Here is a 24,833-nt window from a genome sequence, read left to right as displayed (position 1 = left end):
GGCTGGTGATGCGGCAGTGACACAACAAGATGAGGGACGTGACGGCAGCAGGTGGATGCCCTCTAACAGGCACTGCCATGATGGATCTGAAATGACAGGTGCACTTTAAATGTAAGGACTTATTTTGGCTGGTAGTTAGAATCTTTAATATTTGCAAACAAAATTAAGGTTTCCTATTTAGAATAATAAGCTTTCAGGTAAGTAAAACAGCGATATCAGAACCAATTCAATCATACAGTTTGTAGTGCACATAGATTTGCAAAACAATGGGATAAAGGAATATTCATGCACGTTGTTTTATCTCATGGTTACTGTGAAATTGTGTGAATGCATCAATGCAGTGCATGTTATCTGAGCTTGTAGAGCTTGGATTTATTAAATGAGTTTACCAAAAATGTTAATATTGCAGAATATACAACCTCATGCTACATAACTAAGCTGCATTACATGCTAAACAAAATCATTAATGTATCTTAAATAGAAAACTATCTATAGTTCGATTTTTACTCCAAAAGCATTTCATTAAAATAAGTTTGATAAAAAATAAACATATTTAAATCAAAACAATCTTTATTTGTATCCACCCTGCAGTGTATACTACATTCTAGATAGTCTAGAAGAAATTCCACTTTGTGCCATTCCAATCCCACAATCTAAAAAAGTTGAACTTGTATTTTTTTGTTGATTTCACTTTTTTTTCTATATTTGAAGTATCTAGCCTAGGCTTGAATGACCTGCAACCCTGCCACTGCAACCTCCTGAGATGTCACATATCCCCAGGAGGCATCTGTTTCCACTCAGCATTGGAAGAAGGATCAGGTGTAGCATCATCAGTGGGCAGCAAGCTCCCAATGACGAAAGGAAGATGGTAGTGCAGGACCAGGCATGTGACAGTGGAACGGCGGATTACAACAGAACAGTGCTGGATTTGTTGCGCTTTTAACTATTTTTATTGAGCTTAACCCAGTGAAAAAACAAAAGAGGTGGACATTCCTCTTCAATTAAACAGTTATATTAACACAGAAGGTTTTCATTATGTGAATACTTACATGTCCATGTAGGTCAGTATTGAGAAGCATAATTGCGCAGGTAAGACAATGCACTCCATCTAAAATACAGATTAATACATATATAACAATATGCTACAATATAGTAACACTTACTTATGTTTTTCTAAGGTTTAAATATCTATAAAAGAGATTACAGTGGAACCTTGGATTATGAGCATAATCTGTTCTAGGAGAATGCTTGTAATCCAAAGCACTCACATTTCAAAGCGAGTTTCTCCATAGAAGTCAATGGAAACTAAGGTAATTAGTTCCGCATTGACTTCTATTGCATGCAATACCGCATGTGGCCAGAGGTGGGGGGTGCCGGAGAACCTCGGAAATACTTGGGGACAGCTCGGCTGAACTTGGAAACCCTTGGAAACACTCGGGAACTGAGTATTTCCGAATGGCTCTGAACCGTTCCAAGTGTCACCGGCGCCCCCGAGCCTCTGGCCAAATGCGGTACTGCACACCACATTAGCTTAAATTCTGCTCGTTTTGCGAGACAACACACGCAAACCGAGCCAGGAAGTTTTAAAAAAAAATTGTTCGTCTTTCAAAACGCTCGTTAACCAAGGTTCCACTGTAATTAATAAATCTAGAAACGTGTTGGATGTGTGATGCCCAAGCAAACTATCTGCTGAACATCAAATCCTTCAAAGAGATATGTAACATTGCCAAAGTATCAACTGTATATTGATGTGTACAATGGGTGTACAATGGATCTTGGCCTATATATGGCCACGTGTGTTTGTAATAAAAAGTGATTTTATATATAAATGGTTATGACTTTTTTCTTTTTTGGTTGCCTTCAAAATGCCACAAGAAGGTCATTTTTCCCCATTTGAAATACCTATAAATATCCTCAATCTGTATTCTTTCATTGTTCTGCACTAATGTAACAACTGGCAAGGTCATTAATACAAGCACACTTGGCATTATGTATCATGTCTCTGATAAAAACTGCCTTCACAGCCACCATAGCAACCAGCTGCAAGCTTTCAATTTTCTAATGTCATTTTACAGTGCAAGACTTGAACCGGACTGGTAGCTTTGCAACACCACAATGCTAGGATCACCCCTTTAAAACAGAACATTTTCTTATTTTACTGGGCAAACCTGTCTTGGATTACTATGAAATAAGCCTAAAGCAGAAATGAACTCAGAAAAATAAAGAAATGTGAACAGGCAGGCTCTTTATTGCAGAAGAGACATGGAATAAAATACACACACCTGTGCATTTGCAATCCTCCCCAGAATGTAAACAGAGCTGCACATGCACAGCTTTGTTTACATTTCTGGCACAGTGCCATGCATGCACGGGAGTGATGTCATCCTGCACTGGCCAAATCGAGGTGGTCGAAGACTAGGACCCCAAAAAGGACAGGGAGAAAATGCAGCCGCAGACAGACATAAGTATTTATGCCTTTAGTTCCACTTTAAAAACAAGCAGCCGACAACTATACAGGGACTATGACATCTATTGGTATAGCCCTGTATATTGAGTAGATCTCATTTACTTGTTCTGTCCTATCATAATGAATACCGTATATTAAACCTCCACGACGTGCAAAGAAGAATGAAGTTCAATGCTTCCGAGCATGCGTTGACTTGATTCTGAGCATGCATGGATTTTTGACCAATGGATTTCCCCACAGACGATCGTTTTTTTCTATTGGTTTTTTAACCATAAGAAAAATGTAAAACATGTTCTATTTTTTTTCACCGATGGGAAAAAACTGATGGGGCACACACACGATCGGTTTGTCCGATGAAAACGGTCCATCTGTCCGTTTTCATCAGACGAACCGATCGTGTGTACAGGGCATTAGAGTCATGCCTGTGATTGTCAGGGTCTTGCAGTTTCAAAACAGCTGGAGGGCCGAGGTTGCCTACCACTGGCCTAGTCGATCCAAGTGATAATTAAGTGGGAGTGGGTGCCTGTCAAAACCAGGTACCAGAGCTGTACGATTCTGGCTAAACTGAGAATCATGATTTTTTTGGGTTAGAATAAAGATCATGATTCTCTCCCGATTATCGTGTGTAACATCTTTCACATTATACAAAAAAATTGGGCTACCTTTACTGTTTAGTTTTTTTTTTAACCACTTAAGGACCGGACCAATATGCTGCTACATGACCCATGGGGTTTTTACAATTCGGCACTGCGTCGCTTTAACAGACAATTGCGCGGTCGTGCGACGTGGCTCCCAAACAAAATTGGCGTCCTTTTTTCCCCACAAATAGAGCTTTCTTTTGGTGGTATTTGATCACCTGTGCGGTTTTTATTTTTTGCGCTATAAACAAAAATAGAGCGTCAATTTTGAAAAAAATGCAATATTTTTTACTTTTTGCTATAATAAATATCCCCCAAAAACATATATACATTTTTTTTCCCCTCAGTTTAGGCCGATACGTATTCTTCTACCTATTTTTGTAAAAAAAAAATCGCAATAAGCGTTTATCGATTGGTTTGCGCAAAATCTATAGCGTTTACAAAATAAGGGATAGTTTTATTGCATTTTTTCTAATAATTTTTTTTTACTACTAATGGCGGCGATCAGCGATTTTTTTCACAGCAAAAAATGCATTTAAATTGCATTGTTTATTGTGAAAATGACAGTTGCAGTTTGGGAGTTAACCACAGGTGGCGCTGTAGGATTTAGTGTTCACCTAGTGTGTGTTTACAACTGTAGGGGGGTGTGGCTGTAGGAATGACGTCATCGATCGAGTCTCCCTATATAAGGGATCACTCGATCGATGCAGCGCCATAGTGAAGCACGGGGAAGCCGTGTTTACATATGGCTCTCCCCGTTCTTCAGCTCCGGGGAGCGATCACGACGGAGCAGCTATAAACGAATAGCCGCGCCGTCGTCCCGGATCGCTCCCCGAGGGAATCCGACCGCCGCATGTAGCGGGGGGGTCCTGATCGGACCCCCGACCCGCAGAAAGGCAGGGACGTACAGGTACGCCAATGTGCCTGTACGTGCCATTCTGCCGACATATATCTATCTACATGCGGCGGTCGGGAAGCGGTTAAATTCATTAAAGTGTATTTTTTATTTTAATATTGCAACAACCGCCATTTTATCCTCTAGGGTCTCTGCTTAAAAAATATATATAATGTTTGGGGGTCCGAAGTAATTTCCTAGAAAAAAAATATGGATTTTTTAAGTGTCAGAAAAAGGTTTAGGTTAGGGCTAGATTCACGTACCGCGGCATATTTTTGAGAGCGGGCGTAGCGCATCTCATATGCGCTACGCCGACGTAAAAGAAAGGCAAGTACAGTATTCACAAAGCACTTGCTCCCTAAGTTACGGCGGCGTAGCGTAAATGGGCCGGTGTAAGCCCGCCTAATTCAAAGTAGGCAGGTAGTGGGCGTGCTGTATAAAAATTAACCGTGACCACATGTATATAAAGGGCCGATCGAACGGCGCATGCGCGCGCATGCTCAGAATCACGATGCATATGCTCCCTAAGCTACGATGGCTCAATGCGCCCAGAGCCATTCACGTACGACTTAAGCAAACAACGTAAAATCCGACGGCTGTTCCGACGTCCATACCCTAACATGACTTACCCCTGCTTTATGAGGGATATCTTTAAGCCAGACGTACGCCTTACGTAAACGGCGTAGCTTACTGCGACGGGCGCAAGTACGTTCGTGAATTGGCGTATCTAGGTCATTTACATATTCGACGCGTAAATCAATGGAAGCGCCCCTAGCGGCCAGCGTAAATATGCACCCAAGATACGACAGCGTAGGAGACTTACGTCGGTCGATTGGAGCCAGAATTCAGGCGTATCTGGTTTTAAGAATAAAGCGCATAGATACGACAGCGCATCCTAGAACTTACGCGGCGTATAAGAAGATACGCCGGCATAAGTCGTTCGTGAATCTGGGCCTTAGTCTTTAAGTGGTTAAACTGACCTCATTTACAGACAGAAGTTCATTCCTTTGATCTAAAAGAACAAAATGTTAAATATTTTTTTCTGAGCAATGTTGTGATAAACTTGGCTGCCTGTTTTTTTTTTTTTTTTGACAGCTGTCAGCTTGAGCAGAGAACTCACTGCACTGAATCCAGGAAATGCTGTGTTAAGATTGCGAAGGGGGTTGAATTGTGGTCTCGATTCTTTAACGATTAATTGTACAGCTCTAACAGGTACCCACTCCCCAAACCATTCACCCCCCCCCCTCCAAAAAAATTTGACAAATGTCAAAGAGGAGCCGGGGAGGAGGCCTCAAAGCAGAACTTCCCCTTTTGGGTAAAGTTCCACTTTAACTATGTCCTTTATAAATTGGAGACACTTTTGCTATTATATCTAAAAAAATTAAATAATAATAATAATAATAATAATAATAATAATAATAATAATACTCATTCTCTTTAAGGCCCTGTACACACGAGCGGATATCCGATGAAAATGGTCCGCCGGAGTGTTTCACTCGGACATTTCTGCCCCGGATTTTGATCTGATGGCTGTACACACCATCAGATCAAAATCCCCGCGGAAAACATACGCGGTGACGTGGCCGCGCCGTCGCCGCGACGATAATGCGGCGACGTGCGCGACCCTGGAAGGTAAATACTTCCACGCATGCGTCAAATCACTTCGACGCATGCGAGGGATGGGGATCGGACGGACTTATCCAGTGAGTCTGTACAGACGACCGGATAAGTCCGACGGACAGGTTTCCAGCGGATAGATTTCTTAGCATGCTAAGAAATTTGTATCCGCTTGAAAACGGTCGGCTGGACAAATGTCCGCCGAAAAATGTCCGCTAGGCCCTACACACGACCGGATTTGTCTGCTGGAACTGATCCGCGGATAAATCCCAGCGGACAGATCCAGTCGTGTGTATGGGGCCTAATAAGACAATAATTTGAATAATGCCATAACCCAAACAAACCAACTGACAATCTTTAATTGTTCTGACTATTCTTTGCTGATTAAGCCCCGGTTTACACTGCCGCAACTTTAAATCTGACATTCCTGCGCAACTTTGTTGCTTGCATAAGACTTCTTTAAGAGAAGTCAATGCAAGTCATGTTGAAGTCGCACCAAAAGTAGTGCAGGATCCTTTTTTTAGAAGGGGGGGTTTTGGGACTTTGAATGAGATGCGTTTTAAGCAATAAGTAAGTATAAATAAAGTTGTTTACATAATAACCAGGCTCAATCTTACCACCCAAACAGCAAACCAAATTCAACTGTCTAACTGTGTGCATTAAATGTGTACCCTAATTAGTGTTCTAACTGTGGGGGAGGGGGGGTGACTGGGGGGGGTGACCGATCTGTGTCTCTATGTACAAGAGACACAGATCCGTCTCCTCTCTCCCCTGACAGCACCGCTGTCTGCGAGAGCCGGGAATGAGAGATGATCTCATATGTAAACATATGAGATCATCTCTCATTGGCCGCACAGATCGCCTAGGAAACGGCCGCTCCGATTGGCCGTTCACGGCGATCTGTGACTGGCTGTGTCCAAGGGACACGGCCAGCACAGCAGTTCCCCGCTGCGCGCTCGGGAGCGCGCGCGGGGAACGCGAAAAGGGGAGGCCGTAAAAAGACGGCCTGTTAGGGATTGGGAGCCGCGCTGAGGCCGTACAAAGTCGTACGGCCGTCAGCAAGTGGTTAAAAACAGAGGATTGGTTGCACGCATCTATTCACCACCATTTATGGTGCCTATATTGAGGAGACTTTAATAGGTAGATTCAGGTACGAGTGCTTAAACTTGCGACGGCGTAGCTTAGCCTGTTTAGGCTACGCCGCCGTAAATTAGCTAGGCTAGTAATGATTCTCAATATACTTGCCTGCTAATATACGGCGGCGTAGCCTAAAGCGGGCGGGCGTAAGGGCGCCAAATTCGAATGTGTTGGAGGGGGGCGTGTTTGATGGTAATGAGGCTAAACCTCACGTTTTTTAAGTTTTTTTTTCAACTGCGCATGTGCCGGGCGCCCACATTTCCCAGTGTGCATTGCGGCTATGTACACCGCACGGGCCTATTGATTTCGACGTGGACGTAAACTACGCAAATCCCGATTCGCGGGCGACTTACGCAAACAACGTAAAAAATTTGAATCTCGCGGCGGGAACGGCGGCCATACTTTAACATTGTTATTCCACCTAATAGGTGGAATAACTTTAGGCCTGCTAATGCCTTACGGAAACGGCGTAAATCGACTGCGGAAGCCGGGTGTACGTTCGTGAATCGGCGTATTCCCTCATTTACATATTCTATGCCGACCGCAATGGAAGCGCCACCTAGCGGCCATCCAAAAAATTGCAATCTAAGATAGGACGGCGCAAGCCTTCGTATCTTAGATATGTTTAAGCGTATCGCTGTTTGAGCATACGCTTAAACATAGGTCGGTGTAGATTCTGAGTTAGGTCGGCTTATCTACTGATAAGCCGGCCTAACTCTACCTGAATCTACCTATAAAGTTTAGTTAGGACTGCAGTACACAGAGAGCCTTGGTGAGGCCTGCAGCTTAACCATGTATTTGCAAATGCGTGCAACCAATCCTCTGTTTTTAATGCACACAGTTAGATAGTTGAATTTGGTTTGCTGTTTGGGTGGTAAGTTTAAACCTGGTTATTATGTAAACAACTTTATTTATACTTACTTATTGCTTAAAACGCATCTCATTCAAAGTCCCAAAACCCCCCCCCTTCTTCTACCCAACAGGGATGGAGGCGTAAGTTTTTCATATGCCTCATTTAGGCTGCATTCACACCTTGGCGACAAAACGCCCGACGCCCGATGCTCGATACGCTGGAGGGGCGAATTTCCATTGCTGTCTATGAGATAATTCACATCTCACGCCGAAACGCTGTACGCCTGCCGCCTGAAAACAAGTCCCGGACCCTTTTTTTCAGGCGGCATTGGCGTTTGGCCAATTGAAATGATTTGTTTAAAAAAAAAAAAAAAAGTTAAACGAATCGCGGCAAAATACGCAGCGTACGCGGCGTTACTTGTCGCCTAGGTGTGAATGCAGCCTTAAAGTCCCAAACCTATTCTCGTTATCGGATCTTTTTTTTTAAGTCAGAGCAACTTGAGTCGCACTGATTAGAATCATTCTATTGCTGTTAATGGAGCGCGTCTTGCATTTTTGAACTCTCAAGTCAGATTACAAGTGGCGGCAGTGTGAGCCAGGGCTAAAGGTGAAATCTGAATGGTTACCGCACATTGATTTCCGCATTACCATTATAAATAGGCCTGAATTTGTTAACTAAAACAGACCGACTAAACATCTACGTGCATCAGAGAACTTTGGGTCATTTTAGTAACTTCTGATGCAGTGTGTTAAAGCTCCTGAGGTGCAGCCCGATTATGTTTTCAAACACAGTTACCAGCCAACAAATGGAAATACATATGATGAGGAGGAACACAAAACATAGATATACTGTACCTGAAGAACATATGCTGTTTGGGTTGCACTGAATATATCGGTTAGAGAAGTGAATTAAAACTCTTTCCCTTTCCTGAGTTTCTCCAACTAGTGAGAAGGCTTTAAAGAAGCTCCTGTAGAAAAAGAAAAAAATAATATATATAATAACACTTAGCAACATAAAGAATTCTATAATTTAAAAAAATAAAGCTGATAGCAGATATATAGTCTAGCTAAAACTCCCTTTTGCTTGCAAACAGTCCTAATGGCTCATCACTAAAGCAGACCATACTCTGGTAGATGTCTTTCCCTCAGCCTGCAAGCATAAAAAAGAAAATCTAACAAATTTCTCCATACACACTTTACAGTGCAGATAGATGAATCTGTAATACCACCTATTTCAAACCCTAACCATGAGTGAAAGAAAATGTTGTGTTATCATTCATATTCTCAGAAAAATGGCCAAAGAATTATAAATTCTGCCGGGGTATGTAAACTTATGAGCATGAATGTAAAAGAAACATGTGGTTATGCCCATAAGTATGAAGAGTTTATTGCTTGTATCTGAGATGACCTTGGTACTCTGATTTCCTCCACAGGAAATCAGAGTACCAAGGGATCACTACACGTTTCGATTACAACTTTCTCAGGAGAGCCTAGTGGTACCATCCTATCAGACAACCCCAGAGTGAGAGTGCATTAGGTGTAGTTTAGCCAAGGTAAAAAGTACACTGTATATATGGATTATTCAAGGGGGCAACAAGTAGAATAATAATCATCAGCATTTTTATGCAGTAAAGCCAAGTCATCCGAGACAGATACCATATATCAGTAGTCCGTTTCATTGTTGTATCTCCCCTAGTGTCCTGGCTGCAAAGAGATACCTCCACATAGATAGATGTAGGGACGTACACTTAACATGTAAACATTACGGGCCAGATTCACAGCTGAAATCCGCCGGAGTATCTACTGATACGCCGGCATATTTTCAAATTTGCCGCGTCGTATCTTTAGTTTGAATTCTCAAACCAAGATACGACGGCTTCTGGCTTCGATCCGACAGGCGTACGGCTTTGTACGCCTTCGGATCGTAGGTGTAATACTTCGGCGCCCGCTGGGTGGAGTTTGCGTCGTTTTCCGCGTCGGGTATGCAAATTAGCTGTTTACGGCGATCCACGAAGGTACGCGCGTTCGTCGCATTCTCTTACGTCGTCGCTAGTTGGCTTTTCCCGGCGTATAGTTACAGCTGCTATTTCATGGCTTATATTTAGACTTGCCATGTTAAAGTATGGCCGTCGTTCCCGCGTCGAATTTTAATTTTTTTTTTTTTGCGGAAGTCGTCCGTGAATAGGAAAGGACGTAACGCACGTCGCCGTTCAAAAAATGACGTAGGTGCGACGTCATTTCGCGCAAAGCACGGCGGGAAATTTCAAAACGGCGCATGCGCAGTACGTTCGGCGCGGGAACGCGCCTAATTTAAATGATACACGCCCCATTTGAATTAGGCGGGCTTGCGCCGGACGGATTTACACTACGCCGCCGCAAGTTTACAGGCAAGTGCTTTGTGAATCAAGCACTTGCCCGTAAAACTTGCGGCGGTGTAACGTAAATGTGATATGTTACGCCGCCGCGGATTTACGCAATTCTACCTGAATCTGGCCCTACATTTGTTGTAAAGCAATGCGTAAACTGCCAGCACTATCTAAACCCTGTATTATAATATTAATAATATTAATAATAATAATAATACAAAACCATGCTGGCATACTTGGCACTTCTGGGGATTCCCAGACTTCCCGTTAAACATAAAGATCCCAAGTATCTGTACAAAGTGTTATTAAAAAAGAATGACATTTCAGACAATTTTCTCAGTCACCCACCAATCACTTCTAGAATGATATTTCAGAGTAGAGAAAGTTCTTTGATAGAGTTCCAGAATCTAAAATGTATTTCCTCCTTAAATCTATAGGTGTCACTCTTGATAGCCTTTTCTACAGTGCGTGAAACTAACATTTTTGAACTACAATCAGTTTCTAAATATATCGCATACTGAGGGGTTAGAATGTCACTGTCGCAATTTTGTCTACATCCTTTTGTCGATTTGTCATGTTCTTTTTTTTTTTCATTTAAGGCAACGTGTGACTACAGCTGTTACCTTTCATAGCTAAGGCTCTCCTTGTGTAGCTGCTGTAGTCAGGTCCAAGTTCTGGGAATGACACATCACTGTGCTTCATGCTGCACTATTGTGCACTGCCACAAACCACAATGGCTTCCAGAAGTCAACAGTGGCAACAACTGTGGATAGAGTGCATCAGCTGTCTGCGGAAACAGATGCTAGGACATGTTCTTTTTAACGTGTAAAGCTGAACTCAGGGAAAAATCTTCCCATGCAGTGGGGCTGCCCCTGCACTGCAAGGGTTAACTACTCTAGGTCTAGGGCAGTTTTAAATATATATTGATCCTCCACACTGCTAGACCAGTCCCCGCAGCCTCTTCTCCCCTGCACTGGGACATCATGAAGACCCAGATGCCGGTACCTCAGCCCCGAGTTGGACTTGTGGATGCCGAGGGCCAATCCACCGATGAAATCACTATATTCCAGACGGATAGGTAAGTAATATTCCTTCAACTGTCCTCTATATTCAACGAACATTTAACTCTTGCAGTTACTTTTTCCCCAGAGTGGAAGCTCTGGTAGGTAAAACTGATTTCACCATCCCCTAGATTCAATGAGCATTTAACCCTTGCAGTCTTTGTGCAACCCTATTACTAGGGAGCACTTTTACTTTTCCAGTTACTCCAAGGAATTTACAGGCAAGTCAAAATTCACATTATCCTAATTGTACAGTACATGACACAGAACTTGTATTCTTAGACCATAGGATTGTCAGGACCATTAAAGTAAGTACTCACCGAGGCCGAGATGCTGAGGGCGGCTCACCTTTGCGACCCTGTGCAGACCACTCCCTGGAGTTAGAACAGAGGAGGGACGGCACAAGGAGGCACCAGTGCCGGGAACCGGTAGGCAGACTTGGTGCAGCTGACGAAAACAGGGCAGGTGCAGAGGACTGGAGACAGTCGTTGATCAGGCAGAAACAGGCAGGTAAGTCCAGAAGGGACCAACAGGAAACAAGGTAAATCCGGGTCACAGGCCGTGGGTCAGGAGTTGGGGAGATCAGAGGAAGTCCGTGAGAGCAAGCCAAGGTCAAGGGGCAGGAGACAACAGCAAATCCGATAAGCAGGCAGGGGTCAAGTGTAGGAGACGGCAGAGAATAGTCAAGGTCCAATCCGGGTCAAACAGGTCAGGGTATTCAGGTTTCAAGGTTCTCTCACAGGGTAAAGCTGACAACGAACCAGCAATTAGCAAAGGGGAAGGGGCTGGCTTAAATAGGCCGCACTGGCCACTGATTGGTCCAAAGTAACATAGGTTCAGCACCAGGCTCCAACGGACAGCAAGCAAAGTAATACTTGAGCAGTGGCTCAGAGGCAAAGAGCTGGACAGGAATGGATAGGTCCTAGGTTCAATTCCACCCAGAGCCAACTGGGGAATGTGACCGTAAAAGGTCTGTGCCCTGACAAGGATGTACCCAAGCAGGAGAACAGGTACATATGGACACTAGCAAAACATGAAGTATCACAGAGTGGGTGGGGTTATTTGGTGTGCTCTGGGGGCAATCCTAGTATGTTTTTTTTGCTAGTGTCTAATCAGCTTAAGGTAGCAACACATAACCCATGGTCTGCAAATACAGCCCTGTTCTGTGTTGTACAAATAAGATAAATGGGTTTTTGGTACTGACCAAAATCTCTTTCTCTGCATTCACTAGAGATCATCGCCTACTGGGTATGTGCCACCTACAGAAGTGAGACTCTAGATCACAGGTGTCAAACACAAGGCCCGCGGGCTGAATCCAGCCCTCCAGACCATTTCATGTGGCCCTCGAACCTCTACTGCAGCCCTCCTCTGGTCCTCTTCCAGACCCTTACTTTCTGCTTTCAAGCAATGCATCCAGCTTCTTCCCAGCAGCAGCATAAGGAAAGGGGGTGCACTGTGATGTAAGGGAGAGTGGGGGACTCAACTTCTGATGGTGGGGTGGCTCTTGACATCTAATGTAAGGGGAGGGGATGCACTGGACATCTAATCTTACAGATACAACAGGCCCTTTTGAGGGCAATCATAATGCTGATGATGCGGCCCACAATAAAAATTGAGTTTGAGACCCCTGCTCTAGATAGAATAAACAAAAAGACAGCTCAGGGGTGGCCCCTGCTGGTGGTCAAAACGCTTACAATGCGAAACAAACTCAGCTAAATGACATAGCAGTGCAAAAACTAAATATTTAAACCCAAGGAAAGCAAAAGCAGAGTGGTGGGTGCTGTGTCACCCGATGAACACAGACTAAAGGATTTTACAGCAAGTCCAAAAAAATGCATGATTTTTGCACTCATCGTAAAAACCTTTTTGTCTGCAACCATTAAGGTTGTACAGACCTGAGACAGAGAGGCTTGATGACAGAAAAATCAAAAGCACTTATTGCCCTAGTGGAGCGGGCGTTAATGTGAAAAGAGACACAATTTACAACTCTTATGCCGCGTACAGACGGTCGTTTTTTGTGATGTAAAAAAACTTCGTTTTTTGGGATGAAAAAAAACGAAGTTTTTTAAACTTCATTTTCAAAAACAACGAGGCATACACACCATCGATTTTTCCAAAAGCTCTAGCAAAGCGCGGTTACGTTCAGCACGTACGACGGCACTCTGTTCCATTCATACTCTTGTCCAAAGGATTCTTAAATTAAGACAAATTTCCCATCGGGATACACATGGTCTTGTTTGAATGAGAGAATTGAAGGTCCAATACAGACGAAACACCCACGTTTTAGTAAATTTCTTTTTAATGGGATAATCATTGAAAAGCGCTCTCAGAAAGCAAAAGGCTGTGTCAGTGGCTTTCACTCCTTGGAGATAAAATCATGTAAAATTTGCACTTTCAAAAAATCCTATTAAGCTCTTTGGGTAATGCGTCCCAATATGGTACTAACGAGTTAGGTGCCACAGAGGGGGAATTTTAGGTGTATTCCTAAGCCACTTAATGTAGAAAAGCTACACATTAAGCTACACATTAAACCACTTTCTTTGAAATTGTCATGATCACTTATTCCCCCTGTTCCTCATTCCAGCACATGGGTGTTGTCTGTTGCTTTTCCTCCCTGTCCGTGTTCACCTGTTAGGTAATTGATCTGCTCAGTCACCCAATATAAGCAAACCAAACTCTCTATCCCTTGCTTGTGATAGAGACAGACTTGTATTGTTCTAGGTCTAGGCCAAGCCTCCTGTTAGTCTGCCTTGCTTGCTGTTGGATCCTCCTGTGTATGATCCGGATTGGACTGGATTATCCCCTTAACTCAGCCTGCCTTTTACCCTGGAACGGATACTGGATTATCCCCTGAACTCAGCCTGCCTTTTACCCTGGAACGGATACTGGATTATCCCCTTAACTCAGCCTGCCTTTTACCCTGGAACGGATACTGGATTATCCCCTGAACTCAGCCTGCCTTTTACCCTGGAACGGATACTGGATTATCCCCTGATCTCAGCCTGCCTTTACCTGAACTGTCTTTGAACCACGCTATCTGCTAAACTGCCAGTACCTGTTTGCTTTGCTCAGTTCGCGTCTGCCCAGGTGTGGTGGCCAGGCACTATAGCATTGCGTATAAAGTCCTGGGGGCAAACAAGTGTCGGTAGGCCCGTTTGTCTTAAGGGAAAGGGGGTTGCTATAGGTGAAGCGCACAGTAGCCAGCTATTGTGTCTGACCACCTGCATTTGGGTAGACGTGAGATCCGTGACAGAAATCTTGCTTCCCCATTGCTCGGATATTGCCTGCATTTGTAATAATTTACAATGTTACATTTTCTACAGTTTTTATATGCAATCAAAGTTGGCTGCAATTCCAGGCATCTGCCCTGGTAACTGCAGGACACCACTGGCCAAAGCCATCATGTGACATTTTAATACAGTTTTATTCATCAATGTAAAGTAATGCGTTGTAATTTAAAGCGGAGTTCCACCCAAAAATGGAACTTCCACTTAATCCACTCCTCGCCCCCTTACATGCCACGTTTGGCATGTAATTTTTTTGGGAGGGGGAGTGGGGGCTTCAGGAGGAGTGGGACTTCCTGTCCAATCGAATAGCGCAGCACCACTCGTGCATGCGCAGTGACGCTCGTGCATGTGCAGTGGGTGCCCGGCCGTGAACTTGAAAGCTGTCACGGCCGGGTGCCTACACTTGGAATGAAGACGCCGGCCGGAGAGGGGGGGAGAGGAGCGAAGCCCCTGCTGGCGCGTCGCTGGAACTGTGGAGCAGGTAAATTCCTGTTTATTAAAAGCCAGCAGCTACACTTTTTGTAGCTGCTGACTTTTAATAAACATAAAAAAAGGCTGGAACTCCCCTTTTAATGGTTCACGTCACAACCTGCTGCACACAAAGTACTGCATGTATTTTTTTCAGTGCATATTACAGGTTTGGGCTGATCTGAAAATAGCTGCCAGCATAGCCACAATGCATCTGGTATGAAAAAAAACACTCATTGCAGTGCACCCCACAACCACAATTGAATAAAAATATAATATTCTCTAAGCAATGCAATGCTGATTGCATATTTGCTTTATTAAAGGCTAAGAAATAAATAAAATATAGGTCAGTCCACAGGCTCTTAACGTGCTCCAAACTTAGACCCTTGCATTTGTGGCTGGTCCATGAATCTCGGGGAGGAAGAATCTAAAAGTAACAATAGTATAATAGTATCTCACATACCTGAGTGACTGATCTAAGGTCATACCCGTGAAATCAAAAAATTTAAGATATTCTTCTGCCACAAGCTGGCTAAATTCATTGCTGTTAGGGAAAAAAAAAAAAAAACGATTTAAATGTGTTGTGCAATACAATTGTTTAATTAGAAAACAGCTAATTTTGACAGCAGTAATTAGAGTGCCTAAAATGCTTCCTTAAAAGCATACTCAAGGGTCCCAGTTATAATTATTCATGCGTTAAAAATTACATAGCAACATATTGTACACAAAAAAAGGAAAATTACAAATGCAACAAAATAAATTATAATGGATGAATGAGTCATGCAATTTAAAAGTATTTAAATGCCTCAAATCAAATGTAGCCTCTTAATTTGCCTAACAATCAACAGCAAATCTCTGTAAAATGTAAAATTGTATGCACCAGGGAATTCTGGGAATCAGGGTCTACAAAGAACACAATAAGCATCATAAAAGCAACATTTGACCTATACTAATTATCTATGTTCGTATTTTACTGCTGATATGAATTGTGAAAATTAAACAATAAGGTAAAAAAATGCACAGAAAACAAAGAACAGAACAAACAATATGAGAAACCTTTATAGTACCGCAAGAATATTTTAGCATAATCCACTGCCCTATAGATTTTATGCACAATAGGTGTTTTATTCCATATGGAAAATACTGTTTTAGAGAAGAATTCCACGTATGGATATTTTTACATAGTTACATTGGTCCAGCTTGAAGCAATGTACACGTAACTACAGTAACTATAGTATGTACAGTATATAGTGATTGGATTCCTAGAATTGGCACCCTATAAATTAGGAATATGCAAATGAAGCTGCTACTTGAAGGTGAACAAGTCACAAAAAAGTTGGAAAAAATATATAAAAGGTGGCACTAAGCATATGCAAGTGAATATACAGTAGATATCATGAACCAAAATCATAAACATATATCACTGCAAAAAAACACATACAGTATATTGTTGAACATATAGCAAGCTAAAAAGCCCATTAGTGAAAGTGTCCCCAACACCAAAAGACATTTTTTAAATGAACTTCTAGTTCTTCCACCACAGGTGCTCAATGGAAAGGTGGCAACTCACCACAGGTGTTTGACCACTTTTTAGGTAGGTCAAATTGCGCATTTGGAATAACAAATTGATTCCCACTGCCAACACCACTCCGCTCCAATGGACACTCCGGATATAGCTAAGGCATACAAGTTTACTCCACGGGAGACGAGAGAGAAAGTCCAATGCCGTGTACACACGACCGTTGTTTATGTCATGGAAAAAACATTTTTCTCAATGCGATTCCTCTCAAGACTGCCTTGCATACACACGATAGTGAAAAAAAATTGCTCGAGCAAAGCGCTGTGACGTACAACACGTACAACGGCACTATAAAAGGGGAATTTCCATTCGAATGGCGCCACCCTTTGGGCTGCTTTTGCTGATTTTGTGTTACCGTGTGTTAGTAAAAGTTTGGTGAGAGACGGTTCTCGCTTTTCAGTCTCCGTGCTTTTCAGTCTGTTACAGTGTGACGAATGTGCTATCTCCATTACGAACGCTAGTTTTACCAGAACAAGCGCTCCCGTCTCATAACTTGCTTCTGAGCATGCACGTTTTTTTCCTCTCTCGTTAAAGCGTAAACATGAACGTTTTTCACGACGTGAAATAGAACGACGTGAAAAACGACGGAAAAAAATAGAGCAGGTTCTAAATTTTTAATGCCCATTTTTCTCGTCGAGAAAAATTCCCTGGAGCCTACACACGACCGTTTTTCACAACTAATTAAAAAAATGTAAATTTTCTCGTCATGAAAAACGGTCGTGTGTACGCGGCATCGTGGTGTAGTATATTTAATACAATTTTAATTATGCACCTAAATCTGTCCAAACAAGAGTCTAGTAGACATACCGGGTATGATAAAATTTGAAACACAAAATTATAAACAAGGGTGCAATATTACTAGTCACTAGTCACATCCCGGGTAGTGTTTTCTAGCTGGCATAGCTTCTTAAGCGATAGTGAATCGTGGGGAAAATCATCATCAGAAACTGAAAGTGACAATAGCGACAATTCTGCGACTGACCTCAGTGCTACATGATCTGTACCACAGTCAACAGAGCACCAAATTTGCACATCACTGAGCTCAGTCGCAGAATTGTCACTATCGTCGCTTTCAGTGTCTGATGACGAAATTCCCCACGAATCACTATAGCTCAATTCTGCGAATGATTCTAATTTACTATCGCTGTTTTCTAGCTGGTCTAAACCCACTTTTGGACGGATGCTTTTTAGATGCCATGGACATTGTCAAGTTTCCAGGCAGAGGGGAAATTATTTCATACAATAATGTAATCTACAGATTACAATGTATTGTGTGTGTTATTTTTTTACTTTTTTTAGTTTGCCACCGGGCTTCGCCCCCACGCATCGCGATGCTCGCTGGGAACGGAGCCTGGAACATTGATGCATCGAGCAAAGGACACAGCGGAAGGACATCGCAGGATCCTAGGGACAAGGTAAGTAAGTGTACCTGGATCTTGCAATGCAATGCCGAGTGTGGCTCAGGGTTACCGCTATTGGTAGCGAATTTAATGCAGGGAAATGTGCATTCAATTTACATAGATGTGAACCCGGCCTTAGTGTTTGTTCTAACTGTGGGGAGATGGGACTGACTGGGGGTGGTATGAACAGCAGATGTCCCCTCTCCCCTGACAGACGCCGTCGTACAACCACGCCAGCTGGTCGGCAAGAGGTTAACGTATATAGTTGGGAAGATACTGGAGAGTTTATTAAAATACCACATAGATGAATTCTTGCTAGAAAAAAAATATTCTAAGCAACAGACAGCATGGACTCATGTCAGAAAAAGGAATGGCTGTGGACATGGTATACTTGGATTTTGTAAAAGCGTTTGACACAGTTCCCCACACACGACTAATGTGTAAGGTAAAGTCTACAGTCTTGGAAAAATCAGCTACAGTAAATGGATAGAAAACTGGTTAATAGACCGTATTCAGAAAGTAGTGGTTAATGATTCTTACTCTGAACGCTCTAAGGTTATCAGTGGTGTACCCCAATGTTCAGTGTTGGGACCCTTACTTTTTAATAACTTTATAAATGATATTGGGTCTGGGGTCAAAAGTACAATTTCAGTCCTTGCACATGAAACCAAACTATGCATTGGAATAAAGTCCTTACAGGATGTCTCCAATTTACAAGCCGACACCAATGCACTGTCTAATTGGGCGACTAAGTGGCAAATGAGGTTTAATGTTGAAATCATTAGTAAGACCTCATCTGGAATATGCAGTTTAGTTTTGGGCACCAATTCACAAAAAGGATATTGGGGAACTGGAAAAAGTGCAGAGAAGGGCAACCAAACTGATAAGAGACATGGAGGAGCTCAGCTATGAGGAAAGATTAGAGGAACTGAATTTATCCACTCTTGAGAAGAGGAGATTAAAAGGGGGATATGATCAACCTGTATAAATACACAAGTTGTCCATATAGCGAACTCAAGCCCTGTACACACGACTGGGATTCCCGGCGGCATAAAGTCTGCCGGGAATCCCGAGAACCTGCTCGGTAAGTTTCCCTGTGTACACACGGCCTGGTTTCCCATCTGGAAAACTGCGTGGAGAGTTTTGGCCGGGAATCCAGGCCGTGTGTATGCTCCATCGCAGTGTTTCCCCATAGGAAATCTGCCGGGTTTAAAACCGGCAGGAATCCCAGCGGGAAAATAGAGAGCAGGTTCTCTATTTTCCCGCCGGGATTCCGGGCAGTTTTCCTGTCTCTGCTTATCAATCTCTAAGTTTCCTTCAACACAAATTTCCAGCTGCTTTTATCTCCTGTGTCGGAGAACTTGTCAGAAGTTATCATGTTGCTAACAAAGGAACAGAGAAGCAGAAAGACACGGACTAAGGCCCCATACACACGAGAGGATTTATCCGCGGATACGGTCCAGCGGACCGTATCCGCGGATAAATCCTCTCGAGGATTTGCGCAGATTTAAATGCGATGGAGTGTACTCACCATCGAATCGAAATCCGCGCCGAAATCCTCTAGCGATGACGTGTCGCGCCGTCGCCGCGATTATGACGCGGCGACGTGCGCGACGCTGTCATATAAGGAATTCCACGCATGCGTCGAATCATTACGACGCATGCAGGGGATCCCTTCGGACGGATGGATCCGGTGAGTCTGTACAGACCAGCGGATCCATCCGTTGGGATGGATTCCAGCGGATAGATTTGATAGCATGTCATCAAATATTTATCTGCTGGAATCCATCCCAGGGGATAAATATCCGCGGAAACAGATCCGCTGGAGTGTACACACCATAGGATCTATCCGCTGAAACCCATTCGCTGGGATTTTTCAGCGGATGGATTCTATCGTGTGTATGGGGCCTAAGGGCCTTTGGATAGAGATAAGTAAACACTACAGATATATGTGCCCAGGTCAGATTTCATTAATGGGGTTTACAAGCACTTTAAACCCCAGCCATTACATTGGCAAATCATGTAAAGATAATATTGATGTCTGCATCAGCACATACAGCTTGTTATTATCTGACGTGAAAGTAAAATACATACTTTTTTCCTAAATGCTTTGCGACATCAGAGCGTTTAAATCCATCCAACTGGTAGAGACGTTTGGCCAGGCGTTTTGCAGCTTGTAAGTTACTATTGGTCCCATTGCTGAGGTTTTCAGTGCTTCCTTTTTGAAGGATTTCAGTGCTGCCCATGTCATATGAGGCCTCTAGCGGTTTGTTGCTTGGTCCTGCATCACTAGAAAAAAAAAAAGCAAAACACAACTCAATTTTTTTTCAGACAACAAATATTTGGAATGTCTGTTTTTTTTTTTATCGGATGCCTTTTGCACTGAAAATGCATAACATACGTACAGAACATAACAAAACTCCAAAACTCTATGCAATATTATGCTAGTGCTACAAACAGTTGCACTAGTCACTGTAACTAACCTGAAATCATATGACAGGCATGACAAAAATAAATTAACCACTTGGCACAACCTAATGGAATTAATATTTTAGGCCTGGTTTACACCTATACAGATTGCAGTTAAAGTGGTTGTATAGGGTGTTTTTTTTACTTTTTATAGGCTTACCTGTAGGTAAATAAAATATCTCCTAAACCTTTACGGGTTTTAAGGCCCGGCAGCCGCCGGACCTTGCCGAACAGAAGTCTCCCACGTGCATGTGCGGGAGTGACGACATCGCGGCTCCAGCCCCTCACAGCGCTGTCATCTCCCTCGGCGTGGACCGGCAGCGTTAACGACGCCTCGTTCCAATGTAAGTATGTCATAATGAGCTAGTATGCCGTGCATACTAGCTCGTTATGCTTTTTCCTTTACAGGCGCCAGGAAAAAAAAAAAGTTTTGCCTATACAACCGTTTTTCCTATACAACCGCTTTTATTGAAATCTTTGGTACGCTGCATTCCCTATAGCTGTGGTCACCATTCAGTGGTCCATTGATAATCACCGATAGTCCACGATAATATTTTGGTGGCCCACATTGTGATGGATGTATACCACGACTTCGCGCTAAACCCTCCCCCCGCTCAACTCCTATCCACGGAACGGACCTCCCCCCGCTGAACAACTTTGATCATCGCCCCCCCCGCTCAACAACTCCCATCCTTGGCCCCCCCGCTCAACTACTCTGCTCCACGGAATTCCACCCCCGCTCAACAACTTTGAACCGTGGAACCCCCCCCCCCCACTTAACAACTCCGATCCAAGCATTTTCCCCCCCCCGCTCAACAACTTTGATCCGCGGACCCCCCCCGCTGAACAACTTTGTTAGGGGGTATGCTCATTTGTCCCTCATTCTGAAGTTGAATAGTTGGGAACACTCAATGTTAATCCCTGATGCCTCCTTTGTAGTTCCGTCTCCTGTGAACTCAGATGGAGGCACTGGGAGTAGTGCAGAGAGCAGGAGGTGAAGAAGGAGGGGCAGCAGAAGTTAGATAAAAAGTATATCAATGCACCAAATTGTGTGCACTGCAGCACATTGTGTTGTGGTGTGAACAGCTCTTGGAGAGCTTGTTATCTCTAGTTATCAGTAAATTTTCTGTGTTTTCCTGGCTCCTTATAGAAATATTCCGAAGTTGTGTACAGAGTCTACCGTCTGTGGGAAATTCAGCTGCATTAATCATCAAGCACAGCTTGTGCACACTATTATCTGTGACTTTACTTGTACATGGACTGTTACATATGAATGTTAATTCAAACTCCTTCACACACCAGCAAGTAGGGATGAAATACTTCTAATTACTCTTTCTAACGGGTGAGCGGCAGGCTTGCTAGTCATTAATTGTTAGCCTTTAAATGAACCTGTTTCAGTGGTGAAAAAAAATTATTATGCATGCATACTAAAAGGTGTGAAAAGGTGCAGTAACTTTGTTTTTGTTTTTATAGTGTAAGGTCATTTTTTTTTTTCTGGAAATAAGGTTTTGCTCCACTATTAGAAGGTACAATCAATACTCAAAATTATGATATTGGCTTTCTTATGAATTTGTACATCAGAACTAGGAGTTCATTTTTGGGGGTAGTATATTTAATATGAGAACAGTATTTTGCAGCTTTTCGGAAATGCTCTGTAAAAAAAAAAAGTCACCTGCCTGAATATTGGGGTTGATTTACTAAAACTGGAGAGTCCACAATCTGGTGCAACGCTGCATAGAAAACAATCAGCTTCCAGTTTTTTTTTTTTTTTTATTAAAGCTTAAAGTGTTACTCAGTCTGTATATGCAGTATAGTTGTTATACTCACTGTGGAACCTAAGGGGTTTATCCTCTGCATTGTGTAAAGAGTCTGTTTGATATTGTCTTCTCTGATCCTCCCCTACGTCCACAGTCCCCAATCTATAGTACAGAGCCTTTGGATTCACTCCGCAAATGCTTAGTTTAGGGTGTATTGCAAGAGACTTTTTGTATTCTTGGAAGAGTGCATGTGATCAGCACAGGGCCAATCAGCACTATCCAGACAGGGGTCCTGCAACCTCATAGGACAGTCAGAGGAGAATGAAAATTCCTCATACAAGTTTTAAGCAGAGACTGATAGAAGTCACAAGACTGCTATATACCACTGATGAAAAAAGGTATTTAGCAGTTTATATTTACAAAAATAATTGCATTTCCATGTCCGGTGTGCTGTGGGAGACCCAATATGGTGAATGCAGGGTCCTGGGTCTAACAACACCTAAATTGAACAAGCTGAAGCTCATTGGCTACAATGCAAAGACAGATTTTTTTACTCTTCAGTTTTCGTAAATCAACCACATTGTGTCCAACTCTGGAGACAAGCACAATAAAGATAGTGCTAACCTAAGCAGCCTGTTTGTAAGGGTGCAGAACAGGGATGTGCAGTCAGGGGAGGCAGGTGAGACACCTGCCATAAACATAACAAAAAAATAAATAAAATAACAACCCCCCCAAAACGATTGAGCTTCGAGGGTCGTAGCTCGGCTACCTGGAGTCACAGAGAAATGTAGGTAGCTGACGTCATACCCCACCACTGGTCAAAATGTGGGGCTCCTACGACCTATGGTTACGGAGATACTGGGCTCCTTGTGCGGCCTGTTTGGGGCTCCTTGAGCAGCCAGTTTAAATACAAGCCGGCACATTCTGTTTGCTGAAGACTGAGAGGATGAGCTTACAGTGCCTTTCCTCAAAGAGGCACTGAGCTCAATGGACAGCTTAGAGTTGGATCAATGGTAAAGTACCATTAGCCCAAGCTGTCCAATAAAAACGCTGCAGTGGAGGCACGCCTCTCACTGCAGTGTCATAGAAGGGGGCGTGTGTCTAAAAGACACATACTCCCTTCCAGCCCAGCCCTCATAACTAGAAGGAAAAAGCACGGGTTTATGGGTATAAGATTTACCCATAATCCCATGTTTTGCTCACACAGCTAAGAGGGAGAATGAGAATCTGCTGCTGTTGAAAAGGTACTGTTATAATCAAGCTAAATCATATATTTTTATGCTATATATGTTATAACATAATCATTTATTATTTATCTATTTACTGTGAAATTATAACTTCAAACTTCAGTAATTTGTCCGTTAAGCCACCTACTTGAGTACAGTTTTTAAAAATATAGTAAATTATCTTAAAAACAATATCTAATAATTATTTGTATATTACTTATGGTAATTAACCCCTTGCCACCCAGGCCAATTCTGACACTTCTCTCCTACATGTATAAATCATATATTTTTTTGCTAGAAAATAACTCAGAACCCCCAAAGATTTTATATATATATATATATATGTTTAGCAGACACCCTAGAGAACAAAATGGTGGTTGTTGCAACTTTTTATGTCACACAGTATTTGCACAGCAATTTTTCAAACACTTTTTTTTTTAAGAAACGGAATGAATAATAATAATAAAAAAAAAATGTAAACTTAGCCTGATTATTTTGTATAATGTGAAAGGTGATGTTACGCCAAGTAAATAGATACATAACATGTCACGCTTTAAAATTGTGCACACTTGTGGAATGGCGTCAAACTTCAGTACATAGGCGACGACTGTAAATTTTTTTACAGGTTACATGTTTAGAGTTACAGAGGAGGTCTAGTGCTAAAATGATTGCTCTCGCTTTAACATTTGCGGCGTTTGTAACCTGTGTGTATCTGGCTCTGATACTAGCCAGTGCCTCACCAGTCACTGACCATACCGTGCATCCCTGGTGCAGAATATTTTACTGGTACACATACCATATTAATCGGGCGTATACCGCGCACTTTTTTGCCCTGAAATTCAGGGCAAAATCGTTGGTGCGCGATATACGCCGATACCCGCGCCGAGTTTCAACTACTGCGCCGGCATATACCGAGTGCAGTACACTCGTGTATAGTCGGGCAGGCTCGGCTCCTCTCGCAGTCACGTCCTGGACGTACAGGACGTGACCGCGAGAGAAGTCGAGCCTGCCCGACTATACACGAGTGTACTGCGCCCGGTATATGCCGGCGCAGTGGTTCAAACTCAGCGCGGGAAGCGGGGATCGAGAGGGGAGGACACCGCAGAAGGACCGCCGGACCCGACGAGGAGGACACCAGCCGCAGACGGACGCCGGACCCGACGAGGCCGTCGATGGACGCCGCGCAAGACACCAAAACTGTAAGTACTAAAATCTTTTTTTTTTTACAGGAATGCAGGTCCACTTTAGGGGTGCGCGCTATACGCCGGAGCGCGCAATACCCCGATAAATATGGTAATTAAAGTACATCTCTCTCCTTCCCCCTAAAAATGTGCAACATTTTTAAAGGCTGCCACTCAACTTTCAAAAGCAACTTTTTTTTTGTTTACAAACTTTTATTGCAAAAGATAGAGAGCGGTACATAGTTGGATATATATAATAATACAGCATAATCATAAAAGTTGCGGTAAGTTCTTATCAGAAACAGAAATATAATATGACACAGCAAAGCAATTGGGGTTAACAGGCTTTTCTTAGAGATGGGAAAAAACCATGGAGGATCTTGAAAGAATATTGAGGGAAGCCATGTTAAAAGGAATGTGGTATAATAAAGGA

General features: G+C 42.9%; 1 protein-coding gene across 4 annotated transcripts in view; it reads right to left on the bottom strand.

The window, feature by feature from the left end:
* PSD3 (pleckstrin and Sec7 domain containing 3) overlaps positions 1 to 24,833 on the bottom strand; it is a 703,925-nt gene that overhangs the window by 328,711 nt on the left and 350,381 nt on the right. For all 4 annotated transcript variants that reach the window (XM_040325287.1, XM_040325286.1, XM_040325291.1 and 1 more), the window contains 4 exons: positions 19,862 to 20,056; positions 15,252 to 15,332; positions 8,462 to 8,574; positions 1,050 to 1,108 (listed from right to left, as the gene is read on the bottom strand). In XM_040325287.1, the coding sequence (XP_040181221.1) occupies positions 1,050 to 1,108; positions 8,462 to 8,574; positions 15,252 to 15,332; positions 19,862 to 20,056 (448 nt within the window). The remainder of the gene's footprint in view (positions 1 to 1,049; positions 1,109 to 8,461; positions 8,575 to 15,251; positions 15,333 to 19,861; positions 20,057 to 24,833) is intronic.

The sequence above is a fragment of the Rana temporaria genome, chromosome 1, assembly GCF_905171775.1.
Source record: "Rana temporaria chromosome 1, aRanTem1.1, whole genome shotgun sequence".
Taxonomy (NCBI): Eukaryota; Metazoa; Chordata; class Amphibia; order Anura; family Ranidae; genus Rana; species Rana temporaria.
The sequence above is the reverse complement of the archived record's forward strand: the minus strand, read 5'-3'. Positions and strand labels throughout refer to the sequence as shown.